This window comes from Mercenaria mercenaria, chromosome 2, assembly GCF_021730395.1.
Source record: "Mercenaria mercenaria strain notata chromosome 2, MADL_Memer_1, whole genome shotgun sequence".
Classification (NCBI taxonomy): domain Eukaryota; kingdom Metazoa; phylum Mollusca; class Bivalvia; order Venerida; family Veneridae; genus Mercenaria; species Mercenaria mercenaria.
The window spans coordinates 71,042,723-71,061,963 of record NC_069362.1 but is presented as its reverse complement, the minus strand read 5'-3'; the positions used below and the strand labels follow the sequence as shown (position 1 = coordinate 71,061,963).

Sequence of the window (19,241 nt, the reverse complement as noted above, 5' to 3'; positions counted from 1 at the left end):
ACCCTTTTTAAAGGAAAAAGTAATTGGAATTGAAAGTAAACTTTCTTTTAAAAAAAATTAAGGTTTAAAAAAAAAAGGTTAAAACCCGGAAAAGCAAAAATTTTTGAAGGGGCCCGAAAAAAAAGCCAAAAACCCGTTTAAAATTTTTGAAGCCCTAAAAACTAAAAAACAAAAAACCCAAACAAATCGGTTTTAAAAAAAAATCCCCGGAAAAAACTTTAAAGGTTATTTTTTCATGCCGATTAATTATTTAAAATTTCCCACATTGAAGTAAAAAGGAGAAAGAAAAATTTTTAAAACTTTGCAAAATTTAAATTTTAGAAGAAACGGGTTTTCCGGGGAAAATTTTTCTGGTTTTTTGTTCCCCTTTTTTAAAAAATGATTTTTGGGAAAAATTTTTTTTTTCGAGAAAAATCAAACGGGCGAAACAAAAATTGGTTAAAAAATCATTATTTTATTTTAAAATTTTTGAAAGTTTTCAGCCAAAAGTTTTGGGGGGAATTTAAAAAACTTTTTTTAAAAAATTTTAAAAGGGTTTTTCCAAAAATTTTTTGGTAATTTGTAATTTCGTATACACAAAATTTTAAAAACTTTTTAAAGGGAAAAGTTTAAAATTTTCAAAAATTTTGGGGAAAAAACAGCCCTTTTGTTTTAAAAAAAATAAAAAAAACCGAAAGGAGCCAACTGTAGGCACCCAAAAATTCCCCTTGAATCACCCTTTGTTTACTTTTAAAACTTTGTAACGTGGGAACCCTTACTTTGTGAGGTGTGTTAAACCAAACAATGACAAATCACCAATGACATTTGAAAGAAATGTGGTGTTGGATCAGTTACGGTACACAGGAATGTTGGAAACTATTCGAATAAGGAAGCTGGGATTCCCAATTCGTGTAAAATTCCCGCATTTTATTGAAAGGTAAGGACATACTGAAAATTTACTTTTCATGAGGTTTTAATGGCTAAATGAATAGAGATTTCAGACATGAAATCATTTACCTACTAATGCCTAGCTCATGCTGTAGAATTCTTTCTTATGAAGAGCAAAAGGTTTGTGGCTTTTTTTTCCATCTGCCTGCTTGTACTTGAAATAATGGGCAGATGATCACCTGGAGTCTCCTTGCACCATCGATGCTGGAATGTTGCCATATTACTGAAATTGTGTCAGTGCATCATAAAAACCAACAAAACAGACAAGTAAACAAATGAAACTTTACATTATAAATGTTTTCCTATTGAGATTGATTAATTTGCTTTACTTTATTCCCAAAATAGAACTATAAACATTTCAATCCCAGGGCATTTTGTGTGAAGTGTAATTAATGGTTGTAGATATTTTGTGTCCCTGGCTGCACAAACACTGTAATCTATCTGTAAGACTCTACTTGCTATAATGATTAATGAGATTATAAAATTATTCTGTCGCTACTTCAAGTGCTCATATTTTTCTTTAAAGGGAGATAACCATTTCAGTACATTACACTTAAGATGTATTGAGTTTTTATGTCACATATGCTACCAAGCTGTAGCTATTGTTTATATATTTGACAAATGTATATATATCTTTGAAGGTATCGATGTTTGTTGAAAGGGCAGAGAATCCATGTAAATCACCTTCCAACTGACGTATGTCTGATGATATTGAACACGCAACCTGAGGTCTTCACACATCTCTATAGAATAGGAGCTACCAAGGTATATATTGTCTCCCTTGTAAATCTTTATCTTGTTATGTGAGTAACAGTCAGAATCCATAATCAGCTTGAGGGATAAGCTTGTATCAGAAAAATACATAAAACTGTTTTGAGAAGTCCTTCTTTCACTGTTAAATGCATAATATATTTATGGTCTGGATGATTTAACGACTTGTTATATGCAATGTGACTGTCTGTGGTTATCAATGTCCACCGAACCAATAAAGCATAAATCACTCATATGAATACCAAAAGTGACAATTTATGATCCTGTTTATGTTATTTTTGCAATTAAAAAAATTAATATTACTTGAACTTACCTTGGCATTTAACAACAGTCTGAGAATTGATCATTCAAAGGGTAGATTTTAATGTACAAGTAGATAAAATACTGCAGTTTAATAATTTTCTTCTGAAGTTAAAGCCTAACAAGGACATGCTCCTGAAATTTAACTTGCAACCATCATGTTATTCTAAAGTTGAAGCTGAACAAAGACATGCTCCTGAAATTTAACTTGCAACCATCATGTTATTTTAAAGTTGAAGCTGATCAAAGACATGCTCCTAAAATTTAACTTGCAACCATCAATAGCAATCTACTTACGGTTCTTCAAAGAATAACTCAGTAAGAAAAATTCACATTGAAGCTTAAATAAGTTCATTTAAAGTTGGTTAATGAAGTGATAGATGTTATTTACGAAAGTGTGAGTTGTTTGTTAGATGATAATTGAGCCGTGCCATGAGAAAACCAACATAGTGGGTTTGCGACCAGCATGGATCCAGACCAGCCTGCGCATCCGCGCAGTCTGGTCAGGCTCCATGCTGTTCGCTTTTAAAGCCTATTGGAATTGGAGAAACTGTTAGCGAACAGCATGGATCCTGACCAGACTGCGCGGATGCGCAGGCTGGTCTGGATCCATGCTGTTCGCATACCCACTATGTTGGTTTTCCCATGGCACGGCTCATATGATGTATGATAGAGATGTTAGAATGCAGCCATGTCAGTCTTATTGTTACATAATTTATGAACGCTGCGAACGCTGCTCATATTCTGGATTAAATCACTTTATCAAACATGATTGTCATGTTCTGTTATGTCACAAAATTATAGCCACATGTTAGATTCAGAGAAGCAGAAATTTAAAATGTTAGGAGATATTTAGAAGTGTTGAAACAGACTAGATACGATGTAAATGCTGTTGGAAAATCTTAATTATGGCAAACGAATCTGTGAAAAAAGGGATAAAAATATATGAACTTGTAAGTACTTCTCTCCAGTTAAGAAGAATATAAATACATTAATTGTTTGCATGGCAAAGCCTTCATTTCAAAGTTAATTTCTTCTTGCTCTTGCTTAAAATAATTGAACTAGTGTATAAGAAATATGCCAAATCGTAACAAAAAGAACCCTCTCTGCAAAATGTTCAAGCGTTTAGGCAGGACCCAATGGCATAAACATTGGAAAACAATTGAATCTTTTTAGTTCTGATTCCAACTGCCAGACATTTTTAATCATACGATCATGTGTTATGCCTGAAAAGTAGTCCTTGAACCATAGAGAATCAGTGCAAAACTTGAAATGTTTTTATTTTCCAAAGGTGAAATTTTGTTTTGCTTCTAGATCTGACATTTATACAGCAAAATACACTCATTTGTGATTGAAATTTTATTACAAAAATTGAACACAATTATTATGAAGTTTTATGTGCAATATGCTGAATTTGATGGTATGTTAAGTAAGTCTTTATGTTGACAGTTACTGCTGGCTCTGACAATGTGAATAATTGTATATAACATTAATCAACGTCTTTGGACACATCATAAAACATTCTGCATTACAGCTGGGATGAGATGAAAATAAAATTGTGATAAAAAAAAATGGTTAAAAACTGTACTTTATAAGCCTACTCTGAAATATGAGCCGACGTTTTTCTGCCCCCCAAAATTTTGCTGCTATATATCTGCAACCTTCTCCCAGGCTTCACGGTAGTACTAACCATTGAAATATCTGCTGAGCTACATACCCAAGCTACTGTGTATGATTAGGTGCACTCACAGAATAATTTTGAACAAACATTGTGCAACTAATCCAGATTTTTTTATTTTTCCATTCAGAAGCATTTCAGACATTTTGAAATGATAATAAGGAACTGGAAAAAAGTGAATGTTCATATAACAAGAGATCAAGTCAGCAGAAGTCTGAAAATTTCATTTTAATTTTAGAGTACAAAAACAAGTAATCCTAGAAGAAATTACAGAGCCACACTACAAACAAGTTTTGGTTTCTTTAACAACCACTTGCTTTGCAGCAAAGAGTACTGGTACACCACAAAAAATTCTTTACAAAGGTTTTCTTTAACTGATTGATAAAGCATTTTTTGTTGGGTTTTCAGAGGAACAAAATAAAGGAGGATTTCTGATATATGTAATTGTCATAATATGATTATTGGATAATCAGTTAACATGAAAGTAGAGAAATACATGTCAGGGTGATGAGATTTTAGTACGTTGATGTGTGAATGCAAACATAAGTGTACCAATATCCTTTCTACATATAGAACATATCAGTCAGTATATTGTACACAATTAATTTCAAATCATGAAGTGCACTGTTTCAAATTTAAATACTGTCGTATAACATGGTTCAAGAATGACAGATTCATTAGACAGTGTGGTTCGTTAAATTGTATGTTCTAGCTGACTTTGTATGCATGAGCAGTTATAATGGTCATATTATGATTGATAGGGCATTTTAATGACATCATTGCCGTTATTTTGACTTGATTAGTATTTAATTTGTCAGTGTTTTGAGGAGTCTGTTATCAAAAGTGAACAAATAGATAAGACACAAGTTCCGACAAAAACTGTAACACTAATAGCAAGGATGTACAAGTTGAAAATTGATGGATTATAGCATTTGTGCATGTGAAAGTATAAAGGAGGTTATGTAAACCGTACACAGTTGACAGGGGTCTAAAGATGTCACATTATCCTATATATAGTAATGTCTCCAGATGGGTGTTCTCTGGCGGAAAAGATGGCGCACATGAGAAAGCAGAACCTGAATACCAGCCAGGTTATTATAACTACCCAGTTCACCGTAATGTTAGACGTTCACAACAACAAATTCCTGCTGAGAGGATCTATGTCCCTCCACTGCCAAAGCAACAGTTCCATGGTAATCCCTATGCCTATCATTCCATAAACCCAGTTCCACCATCTGAAAGTGGTCTGCAGTTCAGGGACAGTGCAACAGACGGGGCAGTTCTTCACAGAAAGTTCAAGGGAGAAAATGAAAGGATAGAGAAGTATGAGAGACTTAGACATAGCCCATTACATCATCATGAGTATCTCCAAGGTTATAATCTGCAGACGGCATTCCATGATCAACATGTTGCATGTTTCAAAGAACATAGAATAGAAGGTAAAAATGCATCAAAGTTAAATATGAAGTTACAGATGCTTAAGGAACAGGAAATAAATAAACATACAGAATCTACAAATAAAGGAAATATACAGTATTCAGATTCAAAGAGACATGCTTCATATCAGAATTACATGATGGAGGTCACAGCAGATGATGACAACGGTAGTATAACAGCTTTAGACAGTTCGTTAATTTCAGGAAAGTCTGGCAGCAGAAAACATATGTCAGGACATAATGATATTGCTGCACATGATTTTATCAAGAAGAAAGGAAGTGGAAGACAAAATCAGAGTGAAATTGCTAGAAATGAAGATCATAACAGGCTGACTACTTTTAAAGGTGATGAGAAGAAAGAGGAGGATGAAGAAATTATCTCAGACAGTTCATTCTGCTCTGATTTTGATGAACCAGTCAAACCCGATTATGAAAATGAGAAAATTCATACGCATTCACAAAGTGGAACGCTAAAACCCGATTACGAAAATGAAAACTTTCAAACTGGTTTACAACAAGGGAAAGTAAAACCTGATTATGAAAGCAATGAATTTTATACTGGTTTACAAGGGAAAATAAAACCTGATTATGAAAATGACAAATTTTATTCCGGTTTACATCAAGATAAAATAAAACCTGATTATGAAAATGAGAAAATTCATACTGGTTTACAAGAGAAAATAAAACCAGATTATGAAAATGAGAAAGTTCATACTGGTTTGGAAAATGGAACTTTAAAAGCTGGTTATGAAGATGAAGGGAACCAGCCAATCTTACATGAAAGCAATCATGATTCACATGAAGATGGTAATGTGTACAGTTTATTGGATGATCACCATGTAAGTGCCAGTTATAGTCATGTAAATGTTGACAGTGTGGATACTTATACAGCTGCATCTGCAAGTGGATATCTTGTTCCAGTAGAAAGTCAGAAAAAGGCAAACAAATCTTCTCCCAGAAACACAACTGAGGACAGAGCTAAACAGGAAACAATGAGATCAAATGTTTGTCAGTCTCTATCGAGCATTAACTCACCTTTATATGAGAACTATCAAGAGATGCCCATATCACTGATGGCAACAACAACAGGCACAGCAGATGTACAGATTCTCTCATCAAACTTGTCACCAAATATTAGCACTAGCTTATCTTCCCCAGATGAACTGTTTTATGCTGTATCTCCAACAAGAACCACAGATGTAAAATATGACTCACATTTTAATAATGCAATTCAAAATTCAGTTATAGGACAGAACGACATCCAGTCTAGCAACACACAACAATGGTCTTCAGATCTCATACAAAATAACTTTCATTCTGAAAATGTTCGGGATACATTTTTCCCACCCCACCTGGTCACAGTCCGTCTATGCCAACAGCATTTTCGCTATATAAACCAACAACAATACCTACCTTATACTCTAATCAACAGGTGTTTATGAAGGAAGAGTTTGAGCACCATCTGGACATGGAAGCTCGCAAGATCCACCTGAAAGCCGCGCTATATATTCAGAAGAATGCACGCATGTTCCTGGCCCGGCGCAAGTTCCTGCTTATCCACAATAAGACCCAGAGGATACAAGCTGCAATCAGAATGTACCTGGCAAGGTGAGTCTAGTATAATTATCAACCTAATAAGTTCATATTTAATAAAAGCAAAGATTTTAAAACTTGTAACTTTTAGCAAAAGATTTCTTACCCTTTTTTTGATCATTGCTCATCCATATTGAACATAGAAAAAACTGTCATATTATTATATTTTTGAGCAAAAAGTAGAAAAGAAAAATGTTCCCCTTGATAAATGCTGCATTGCTATTTACACTACTTTGGATGCAATAAGTTGTGACAAGAATGAATCATTTAATAGATGTAAAAATTGGAAGTGCATGTTAGACTAGTTCATCAGTTGTAAAACCGGATGGACTCTCAATTCTTTAAAATAAAAAGTCTTACGTACAAGATTTTTGACATTTCTAAGTAATTGCTGAGAAAAGTATTAATGAACTTTTTGGATGATGTCCAGATTGTATTTACTTAATGTGTTTTTGACCATATAAGGTATTGGTAGGTCAGGTGTGGTATTTAAGGTGTTGTAGACAGCTACCTTAATTGCATCATTAGTTACATTTTCACTGAGGCTGTCAAAGCCTCGTATGGGCGTAAACCATATCTTCAACACTTCTGTCATTCAAAATGAAATATAACAGTACAGTAGAGGAGACTTGGTGCACTTGTTCTTTGCACATAGTGCACTTCAAAATTCTTTTTATGATTAGTGTTTTGTAAGTGGTAAAAAAATAGCAGAAGATTAAATGTAAACATTGTAATTTGTTTTAATTTTGGTGCATATACAAGACTCTCGCCAAATTTTCTCATAAACAAGGTACCATTTGAGAGTATATACTGAAAAAGTTTGATGTAAACTATAGCACTGGTGCAAAAGCTGAACTTTGCTATAAGTTTTATTTGAACATTTTGCAGTTGAAATTACCTTACAATTATCTGTGAAATCCTTGGCAAACAAACTTCCTGTGTTTTATAGCATCTGTTGATTTAGAAAATGTATATAGACAATAGCCACAAGCATTTACCTTGTGACCGATAACTTTATCTAAACTCATTAAAAAATCATAAAATTCTGAATTCATGGGTAATTTACATGAAAACTTGCATTTTTATGAAATAAAAGGATGATGATTTTCATTGTTTACCAGAGAACACGGTATAAAAGCTTTCGAGTTATGTTACCACCCATAATTTATCAATTCTGAGTCTAGGTTTCAGTGGTGACATACATCGCGTAGCGGTGAAGGGACGTTTTAGATGACATCACATATTGTCTTGGGGCAACGTATAATCTACCTGACTGACCAGATATCAACAATCAGTTAGCTATCATCATTTCACTTTAACATTTACATAGAAGCATTTAACTTTTTATATTTGGGAAAAAAAAACTACTATTTTTTAAATGTTTTGTTGAAAATTTAGAATTGTGTCAAGTGACTTTGAGAAAAAAAGGAAATAAAAAAAACTAAACACTGTTGGATATAATGAATTAAAAAGAATACGTACTGAAACTGTGAACATTCTTTTATTTTGTTATAATTTACTACTAATTTTGTTTTTGTGGTAACAGCGTAGAAGAACTTTTTTAAACAGACGTCATACAGGATATTGTACTTGCGCCATTGAGAACATTACTGGGATGGTTTTTTCGGCTTTGTTTTGAATGATTAAAATGTGGATTTGGTTGATTGTTTATACTGGATTATATACATTTATAGCAACTGTATGATAGATGGTAGTTACAGGAAAAACAACACGTTCATCATATTTCTCTTTTGGATTTAAAAAAGGAAAGGTTGTTCGTATCTTGACGTACTTGTAACATTCTCGGAATTATTTACGTTTCAGGGAGCATTTTAATGTGATACAAAATGGAATTATTCGGGCACAAGCTCAGTTCCGTATGCAGCGTGAGAGGAAGAAGTATCTAAAGGTATATGTTTCTTATGTTTGTATCTGATAGTAACTGTTTTATGTTGTCAGGACATTACTAAGTGTCATGTAGATAAATACAGACAATCTGGTTTAGCTTGCTGAAATTTTTTCTCTGAATTTTTTCCCTGAATTTAAGTGTCTACTTTGAAGATATTTTTATGTATATTATGTATGAAAAGTGAAAAAAGGAAGAAATTAGAAAATGTCATCCTCAACAAATTTGTTCTCCCTGTTGTAGTTAGTTTCAGCAGTTTGACTTAAACAAAGATGAACTTTTACAGTCAAGGACAACGTTATACAGTCAAGAAGTAATTGCATATAAGAAACCATGGGACACGTATTCCCTTACAATTGATTTGTTTTGCTGTTCAGCTTGCAATAGTTTATTCAGATGTTTTCCATGCACTGAGGTATTGCTACTGTTTTTGCATAATGGATCAAGTTTTTGCATCAAAGAGGATTCTGTATGCGTGGTGCATCTGGTGCACTTAATGTGCAACAACTGATTGATGTGGTGATACTACAACAGTCTGTATACAGCAGCTTGCTAGTTAACCTTCAGGCTGCTGGTGGCAAGTGATTCTGCCTTTGCGACCAGTGCAGACCATCAGTGCAGGCAGATCATGGTTTGCACTGTTTGCTATTCAGTCAGTAAATTTTCAGTGAACACCCCCCTAATAATAAGTGGTACTGCTCAGATTGAATGATGCAACAGTCCATTTTAGAAATTAACAGGGTAAAGGTTAACATATTCTGTCCACAGTGTAACTTTATAAGGAAATACTAGGAAAAAAATTCTTAACCAGATTGATACAGCATAAATGAAAAAAGCTTAGTAATTGTGCAGTTATATGGTCACTTCAAAGAACAAATCTATTACCAGTGTGTCTAGAATGGCCATAATGGCCGGGTGTTTGGGGTCTGTATTGAATGTTTACCTTCCTCTGATTACATGCTTGCTAATGCCTTAGTAACCTAGTGGTACAGTGCCCGCTTTGAGTGCAGGAGGTCGTGGGTTCCCTCCCTGGCTGCCTCATACCAATGACATGAAAAAAAGGTACTAGTAGCTTCCTTGCTTCGCACACAGCATTATGAGGACAGTGCTAGGATTGGTCAGCCCGGTGTCAGTATAATGTGACTGGATGGGGTATCATGTCTTGTCTACAGCGTGATATTCCAGTGATGCAGCACTATAAAGTTTGACACTGTGCTGACTGCTAGAAGTCAACACCTTAATTATGTAACTGAAAAATAGTTGAAAAAGACACTAAACCCGAACACATATATTCCTGCCATAGATACAGGTCAACCGAGAGGGGAATATCGAAACCAGTCCAGTTGTTGTACCTTATATGTAGAGAATTGAATGTCCTAATATTGACTGTTGTTTATAGGTGTAACTTGTTTATCTTTAAATGCCATTGACATTTATTCTTTGATCCACCTAAAATCCACTCCCTGCTATGTATAGCTGGAGGATATTTCACTTATTGTAATTCAAGGTAGACAATCTTAATGGGATATCTTGAATTATCATTTACCTTGAGGCATAAAACAACATTTTAAACAATATAAAATGTGTTACTCATTGTTTTTAGAAACAAGTATTTTATAATGTTTACGAAAATGACTATATTGGGAGGGGGCGATTGTGTTGGGACGGTTGGGGGACTTTGTCTTATTCATTTCCCATTTGCATACCTATAATGAAAAGTAAATGATAAGGGTACCATGTAATTGTATATTTTAGACATGTGACTTGTTTAAGGTAAATTATCTCTTGCAGATAGTCAGTTGTACATGACTGGCCCATAGTATGCAATAAAACATGTAACACTTCTGTTGCACTTTCCCATAAGTGAAAATTAAGTGAATCGACAATGTTTTGCTAAACATCTGTTTATATAGATGTGAATGAAGATTTGCTTAATTGATTTCCAACTCTAGGGTTTTCATTGAAGAAAAAATTGAAAGCATGTAACTATAGATAGCATCTTGCATTGATACAAAAGCAGTGCTGTTAGTTAATACTGATAGGCTAGAGAAATATGTACTGAAACCATTTCATTTTGTGGGCATTCAATTTTGGGATTTTAATGAAGACGACTATTTCTTGGTTTTCAAGCTCTAAATATAAATCAAATAGAAAATTTGCCTATTTGTCGGGATTTAATTTTATATATTTATGCAACCTTGTAGACTAGTCACTAGACTGATAATGAAGAATTTGTCACAAATTTTAAAAAAAAAGCTTTTATTTTATGTTATAGTGACAAATGCCAGTCTAATTTACATATTTTCTCAGAGATTATATTATGATATTGGACCTAGGATAAAGACTGACTATATTCATATATTCAGGATTTTAAAAATAAAAATTCAATAATATATCTTTCACAGTATTTATTACCTAACTGGTATAGAAAACTACTTACTTTACTGACATGTTATCAAACTTTATTGCAACATAAAGTGTACTGTCTATATTGTGAACAAAATATAGTTTGTGTCTTTGTATGGTAATGAAGAAGATTATGTAAACCTTATTACAGAAACAAGCTTGTGATAAAAAGGTAACCATTGAGAGAGTATGAAATGAAAACCGAATCTAGACCAGCAGAGTAAACATTCAGGGAAGTTTAGGAAAAAACATTTAAATTATCTGTTACATCTAAATGTTACGAAAATTACAGTCAGTGTTAGTAATAATACATAGTCTGTCAGGAGACTTGCTTAAAATTACTATATTTTAATTGTAGACAAGAGAAGAGATAAAAAGAAAACGAGAACAGGAGAAGATTGCACAACAGAGAGAAAACGCTCGACTCAAGATGGAGAGAGAAAGAAGAGTGAGTATTATTTTACCTCAACAAGAAAGTTTATGGCGGTATAGAATACTCCCAGAATGCAACAAATTTCAACGTCCCGGATTTTTCTCTGCAAAGAACACTCCAAATATCAGAAACTTCTTTTACGAAGAAAAAGTAGAGCTATTGCACTTGCACCGGCGTTGCAGTTTGTTAAAGTTTTTGATCAAGTCAGATATCTCTGTTACTATCAAAGCTTTTGACTTGAAACATAAAGTGGTTATTTACTATCAAAGTCTACACCAGAAATAACAATCCCCATAACTCTGATTTGAATCTTGACAGAGTTTTGCCCTTTTTAACTTAGAATTTTTTGGTTAAAGTTTTTGATCAAGTCAAATATCTCTTGTTACAATCAAAGCTTTTGACTTGAAACTTAAAATGGTTATTTACTATCAAAATCTAGCCCAGGAGAAACAATCCCCATAACTGATTTGAATCTTGCCCCTTTTTAATTTAGAATTTTTTTGTTCAAGTTTTATAAAAATTTTACTGGCAAAGCTCTAATTCAGAGTCAAGCACTGAGAAAAAAGTCAAGCATGCTGCGCCCTCGTGATATAATTCCTTTGCATCTAAACTCCAAACACTGTTTGTGATATATATTTTTTCAATTCTAACACGTTTTCAAGAATATCATATACATCCTTGTTCCGCAGTGTATTATAAGGGTTGTTCACATAACAAAAATTAACATACACAGTAGCAAAACTGTTCTAGAGTAGCAAAACCCTCAAAAGTTGACAATCATTATGAGGGTTCAATGCAATAAGGGTGTATCTACATATGATTATTATATTTAGATACGCCCTTATTGCATTGAACCCCCGACTGCTGCGACTGTCTGTCTGGGATTTTTTAGTTCACATTTGGGGAAAAAAGCAACATTTTTCATTGCTAAATGGATCAGCCTCCTTTTACCTGATGTATCTTTATATGGGAAAAAGCCCAGAATCTCAATATATTATTTTAACTACACAAGTTAAGTAACCCAGTTTGGAGTTATTGCAGAGTTGTGGCCCCTTAATTGTAAAGGTTCACCTTCAGGAGTAAGATGCACAGATTTGTTTTACTTAAGGTTTCGATGGAGGCCTTGAGAAACAAAAATCAAACAACACCAAATCATAGAAAGAAAGAGTTGTTTGACATGAAAATTGAACAGCATGTAAAACATGTATATTACTTTACGAAACAAGTGTCAGTATACTGATATAAACATTGAATTCCGGAAAAAGGCTGCCTAAAGGGGCTCCACTTCCGGACAGTTAAATGCCTTTAAAAACTCACCATTTTCAAAGAACTGTTACACATGTTTGTTTTGATGCATTTGCAATAGAGTGCGAGTGGTGAAATTTCACGTAACAAGGTGGAACATAGTTTTCAGCAATTGTTTATCTTTTTTTTCTTTACAAATGGCATTCATTTTCAAAGGGAGACAACTTTTTCTCAAAGATTACTTAAAATAATCGGAAAAAGTTGTTTCCCTTTGAAAATGAATGCCATTTGTACTTAAAATAATCGGGAACAGTTGTCTCCCTTTGATAATGAATGCCATATGTAAAGAAATAAAGATAAACAATTGCTGAAAACTGTGTTCCACCTTGTTATGCGAAATTTCACCACTCGCACGCTATTGCAAATGCATCAAAACGAACATGTGTAACTGTTCTTTGAAAATGGTGAGTTTTTAAAGGTGTTTAACTGTCCGGAAGTGGAGCCCCTTTAGGCAGCCCTTTTCCGGAATTCAATGTTTATATCAGTATACTGACACTTGTTTCGTAAAGTAATATACATGTTTTACATGCTGTTCAATTTTCATGTCAAACAACTCTTTCTTTCTATGATTTGGTGTTGTTTGATTTTTGTTTCTCAAGGCCTCCATCGAAACCTTAACAATGATAAAGTGAGGTGGTTTCAACATCATATACTTTATGACAACTTGACATGTTGATAAATTGAATTCATGTATTTATACAACAATGTACTAATTTATGCACACATTTTTGCCGATTTTTACATATCATTATACATTTACTTAACACTTTTTTTTGGTTTTCTATGAAAAAGCAGAATGTTTAATGCCTAATAGGTCATAGCTTATTTTGAACATTCCTTTTTGCTTATAAGGTGATTTAATGATATTCAATGGATAGCACTCTCAAATAGATTTATAAAGATATCAATTAGTATTTGATAAAACCCCATCAAAAGCTGGTTGACCGGTTGACAGTTTATGAGGAGATAATTGACAGTTGATCAATTGAGACATCTTGTAACTGTCAAGTCATGGTGCTAACAAGATATATGTACTACAAGTCACTGGACACTTTACTCTCTGTACAGTGTCTGTCTCTGTTGGATTGTTTTCTTATTGCGTATTGTTTATACGGAATAAGTTATGTATTCTGTGAAAATGTGATACCTGAAAGTGAAGGATTGACTGTATTACCAATATAATTATTAGTGTGCTGAAATTAAAAATGAAGGAGTTTACATTAGAACGGGTTGGCAGGAAGTCATTCTATGGATTTACATATTTTGGTGATGAATTACCTCAACCTGTAAGTGAAACTTGTTTGGATCTTATAAAATGATGTGGCATGTTATCACCCAGTATACCTTTTAACAACACCTGCAAGGACACCGCTCTACACAGACAGAGTTTCCTTTCCAATGGATAGAATTCCTAGTAACTTACTTGTTTAGAGCAAAACAAGCACATTTTAGTCTTCCAAGTGGTGTTCACTGTAAAGAGGTGGAACAATATATCTTCTAGTGATCTAGCTTGGACAGTGCTCTGGACATTTCTTGAACTAAAAAAGCATTCATATTAAGGTTCAGCATGTAAAAGTTCTTTTACTCTTCTCTTTGTTTTGCTCTGAACCAAAACATTGTAACAATTAGTTTCTCTGTTTTGGATGGTAAAACTGCTCTTTTTCAGTTTTTGTTATAAATGGGATGTATTATGTTATAGCATTCTACAAACGTCCATCAACTTTTTCGTTTTTTCTCTAAGTCTGAAAGTATTATAGCAACAATTTTTAATCTTTAGTCATTGCTTAAATATCAAAAGAGAAGATCACTAATGTTTCGGGGGTCAATGATTCAAAGGACTGAAATTTTTGTAACTTTTTCACTTTCTTGCTTTTGAACTCAAATTCAGCTTTCAAACTGATTTATGTATCAAATAAGAAAAAATTCTGTTCAAACTTAACTTCTAAATTACCACTATATACCAGTATCTCCAGGGCCGAATTTTGAGGTGCATCTTTGATGAGTATAAGTCACTTCTCGGCCAACTGGGGGATGGGCACAGGCCCCCTCGGCCGGGCACTGGATCCGGGCCTGATCTCTGTGGAATCTATAAGCTGACAAGAACTGAATAATATATACAGTGCAACTTGCATTAAGACACAACATAATGGAAGGGCAGAATGGTCTCTTATCACAAGTGGTCTTTTTAGCTTGAAGTAGAGCTGTTGCACTCACCCTGGTGTCCGCGTTGCCATTGGTTGAAGTTTTCGATAAAGTCAAATATCTCTGTTGCTATCAAAGCTATTGACTTGAAACTTAAAATATTGTTTACTATCAAAGTCTACACCGTGAGAAACAATCTCCATAACTCTGATTTGAACTTTGACAGAGTTATGCCTCTTTTTAACTTAGAATTTTTTGGTTAAAGTTTTTGATAAAGTCAAATATCTCTGTTACTATCAAAGCTTTTGACTTGAAACTTAAAAAGTTATTTACTTTCAAAGTCTACAACAGGAGAACAATCTCCATAACTCTGATTTGAATTTTGACAGAGTAATGCCCCTTTTTAACTTAGAATTTTTTTATTAAAGTTTTATAAAAAGACTTATGGCAAAGCTCTATTTCCAAGTCAAGCACTGAGAAAAGTCGAGCGTGCTGTCTCATGAACAGCTCTTGTTATATAATATAATTTGCTCATTAACAACACAAAAAGGAACTGAAAAAGTTGTCTCTTAGATTAATGGAAATGGTCTGTAGTGTCTTATATTGTTTCTTTGTTTATTACAGCTGATATTAGTAAAAGTATTAAATAGAAAAGTATGTTTAGCTATTTTGTTAGACATTGATACATACAGTGATCTTATCAGTCTGGTTTAAGTTCACGGTCAGTTTATACAGGTATGCTTGACCTCACCTGTATTGTAATTAACCAGTAAAATTATCATAAAAAATTAATAACATGGGAAGTGAAAATGTATCAGGCAGAATTGGTCATGTATTTTTATATGAATTAAAGGTCTCTTTCAACATTTATTTTACAAAGGAACCTAGTGTTCCAACTATCTTTGCAGTATATCAAGATTTGTCATTCAGTTGGTGAGGTGACATTAAAACAGTTTGGATATACAGTACAATCGCGATCCTACGAAAAGCCAAAGGACCGGCCGTTTTTTTCATAATATCGCATTTTCGTTTGAGCGTAGCATAGGAAATTTCGCTATACAGCACCTTAATATCTACACATCGTAACTCGTGATATTTATACATGTGATTTTCGTATCGGACTACATGTATACCAGTTTTATATGTACATCTGGCTTTACTACAAATCATATTCGAATCTAAACTCAGATGGTATGTAGAATGTAGAACGCGTTTTTTTCTTCACTTTTTATTCACTGTACATAAAACATATACAGGGTACATTGTTGCACGAGAAAAAAATCGCAGTTGCATATTCCGATACCCTCAGCTACCCTTAACCGAATTGTTTGGTATAATAAACCAACAATATACAGACGATCAGGCCTTAAATGTTGTTTTATTTTCTTTATGCAGTGATTCTTTAAGACGTATAGATATCGAAGCAAGTGTGTCTTGTATGCCATCCGATCGGTTGTTATAGGAGAAAAAATTAACCACTAACTTGTGTCATAGTGTACAGCGTGTGTTTTGAATTTAATTACTAAGTTTTCACGCTTTAATCACTTTTTACGCCCAGCTAAATGATAGTGACACTTTCCACTCTAAAGCATTTTCACTCCGTTATGGAAGGTGTGAAAACTTAGACGATGCATTCGTAAAATTGCAACTAAAACAAGTTGAAAACAGGCTTTAAGGGGATAACAATACATTCGTAGGAGCGCATTTTTCGTAAAATTGCATTTTTGTAAAACCGCGACTTTGTTACATAGAAATAAGAAGGAAAGCTGCCGGGACCACAACACCTTTTGGTAGTATACCGGTATTTCGTTAAATTGCGATTCTTAGCATCGCGAATGCACTGTATATAAAGTCTTCTTTTTTAGGAATACCAACTAAATACTATATAATTATCTTAGAGAATAAAGTTACACCTTGTTTGTATTACATTAAATAAAGGTTTAACAATTAGTGAAACTCTGCCTAAGGGGACATTCTTAAAGTGTTTTACATGATTTACATACCCCACCCAAAAGCTGGAGGCTGGAGATAACTGGGTTAGGTTTGTATCAAGTCAGATAACGACTGACAAACATCAATCAAACAGTGAACTACCAAAACCTCTAACCTATGTTTATTTGGTCTAATAAGCATTTTTATTACATTAGCTGAAACATAACTAAGAGTCAATGACTTAAGTCACAATAATCTGTTAGCAGGTTCACACTGAAACATCACATATTTGATTTAAGAATATTCTATCCCAAAAAAGCGAATTAAATGCTTGACAGTGATCCATTATCAAAAGTTCGCCAACTAAATGCATGATGTTGGTTATTTGCAGCATTTCATCTGAGGTTGTATTCAAATAAAACAGATGGTGTTGTTTTTTTTATTGCTACATTTTACACTGCACTGCTATATTTAGGATTTTTGCAAGTTTTATTGTATGAATGGTTGTCCAAAGGCTACTTGTTGTATTGTTGATGGAATGATAACAAAGATCATCATATAAGATAAAAGTGACCAAGAATTGATACATAAAGCAAAAACTGTTACAGTTACTGCTGTCAATTCTAATAATATATATGAAGTTTGGTATATATGCCAGCATTTGGGGTTATATCAGGCAGGTTTTTAAGAGAAGTCTGGGGGAATGGTCACACAAAAGTATTAAGTATATAAGTCTAATGGCACACTATGGTTAATATTTGAGTATGAATAATTTTTACTGAGATAGCTGTCATTCTGTTGGGTTTTTATAACTGTCACTGGCACCATTATTCTTGTTTAGTGCTAGAATGGCAGTCATCTGTTTTGGTGTTCAGTAATTGGTAGGTAATATATCTACGGTAGTTGTAATGATTTTATTATGAAAATTAGGGCAATTTCTTCTACATGAACATTCTGTCCATTGATTGGAAATTTCATTAGGTAGCTTTGCACTTAACATTTCAGTTATTAAAATATTTCTGAAGCTGATTGTTCCAATTTTAATTGTAACATACCCAACAGTAAAATTGGGTGACTTTCCTACAAACAGTGGTCTGACAACACTGGTGCTGTTAATCAATGTGCAGTACAGTTGACAAGTCAAGGGAGCCAAAAAAAAATCCAGAATTATATTAAATATATGCCTGACAATTTAGAGTGTATGATCACAGGATCTGAATCCCGTTAAAGCCATCTATGTTTGCTGTATTCTCTTTGATTTCTTGTGATACTATATCTAGGAAGTTTTGATAGGAAGTTTTGTTTAGAAGTTTTGTTAAAGTTTATACAGATTAATGTTATACAGTTTGCATTTTACATGTGAAGTAATTGTAGATGCACAAGCATGCTTTACGAGATTGTTTGAAAGGTTTTATCAGTAGATAGCTGGTTGGTTATTTTCTACATTTACAGAAGTTGTTGTCCTATACAGTGTAATAGTAACTGGATAGGACTTGCAATAAAGTCATCGTAGAATACTGTGATGTTATACCTTTATGGGGATATAATTTTTGTGTGAACATTTTGTAAGGAACACTTCCATTGTTATGTGAGACTTTTACATGGATTTTCATTTCTACTTGTATAAGCAGTTTTATCTTTTATCTTGCTGAAACAGATGTTGAAGTTTCATATTATGTTACAAAGGCATTAATATTTTATGTTAAGTTTATACATAATGAAATAATGATTTTGTGTTGAGGAAGTAAACATTTTGATAATATTTGTCAGCTGGAGTGAATGAAACACAGCAAATAGGGAACATTGTAATTTGATAGTACCGTATAATAGGTTTACATCTTCAAACATACTGTACTGTGTCTACTTTTTAGTAAAAAAAATATGTCATAAAAATTTTTTTTCACAACAAATGTGATTAAAATGGTATTCGCTTCCTTTTAAATATATTTTTTGTAAGTTTTATGTTATCTTTATTTCCTGGATGAAAAGAGCTGTGATGGAAAATAATGCTTTGTTTTTAATTTGGGTAATGGAAATTACAGTCCCATTAGCAATTAACTTCTGCCTTCCAGTTTACTGTTTTTGTGACAGATGACTGCACTAATGCATACTGCTAGCATTGGGATAAGTAACAGGATCATATTTTTGCTTTAACCGAATTCTGTGTACTTAAATTTGTGAAGTCAATCAAGACTTTATGATACAATTTATATGGTTTATCACCATAACATATTGATTGATGTTGCATGATATAATGTTTTATAGTGACTAGTGATTACAGGATAATACAGGGGTATGGGAAAAAGTGACTGAAGGGTATTGGAATGCAATGATAGTGTTGTGTTTTTTCAAAGAGTTATTTGAGCCGTGCCATGAGAAAACCAACATAGTGGGTGTGCGACCAGCATGGAT

The 19,241-nt window shown here is 33.5% G+C and overlaps 1 protein-coding gene across 8 annotated transcripts in view; it reads left to right on the top strand.

Annotated features, from left to right (window-relative positions):
- Nucleotides 1-740: 740 nt before the first annotated feature.
- LOC123564261 (unconventional myosin-XV-like) overlaps nucleotides 741-19,241 on the top strand; it is a 57,454-nt gene continuing 38,953 nt past the window's right edge. For 6 of the 8 annotated variants that reach the window (XM_053536878.1, XM_053536874.1, XM_053536877.1 and 3 more), the window contains exons 1-5: nucleotides 741-916; nucleotides 1,569-1,692; nucleotides 6,545-6,720; nucleotides 8,530-8,614; nucleotides 11,376-11,465. In XM_053536878.1, coding sequence (XP_053392853.1) covers nucleotides 798-916; nucleotides 1,569-1,692; nucleotides 6,545-6,720; nucleotides 8,530-8,614; nucleotides 11,376-11,465 — 594 coding nt within the window. In that variant the 5' untranslated portion in view covers nucleotides 741-797. Of the gene's footprint in view, nucleotides 917-1,568; nucleotides 1,693-6,544; nucleotides 6,721-8,529; nucleotides 8,615-11,375; nucleotides 11,466-13,520; nucleotides 19,219-19,241 lie in introns of those variants that run through there. The other 2 variants (XM_053536880.1, XM_053536879.1) reach the window with 2 other exon arrangements.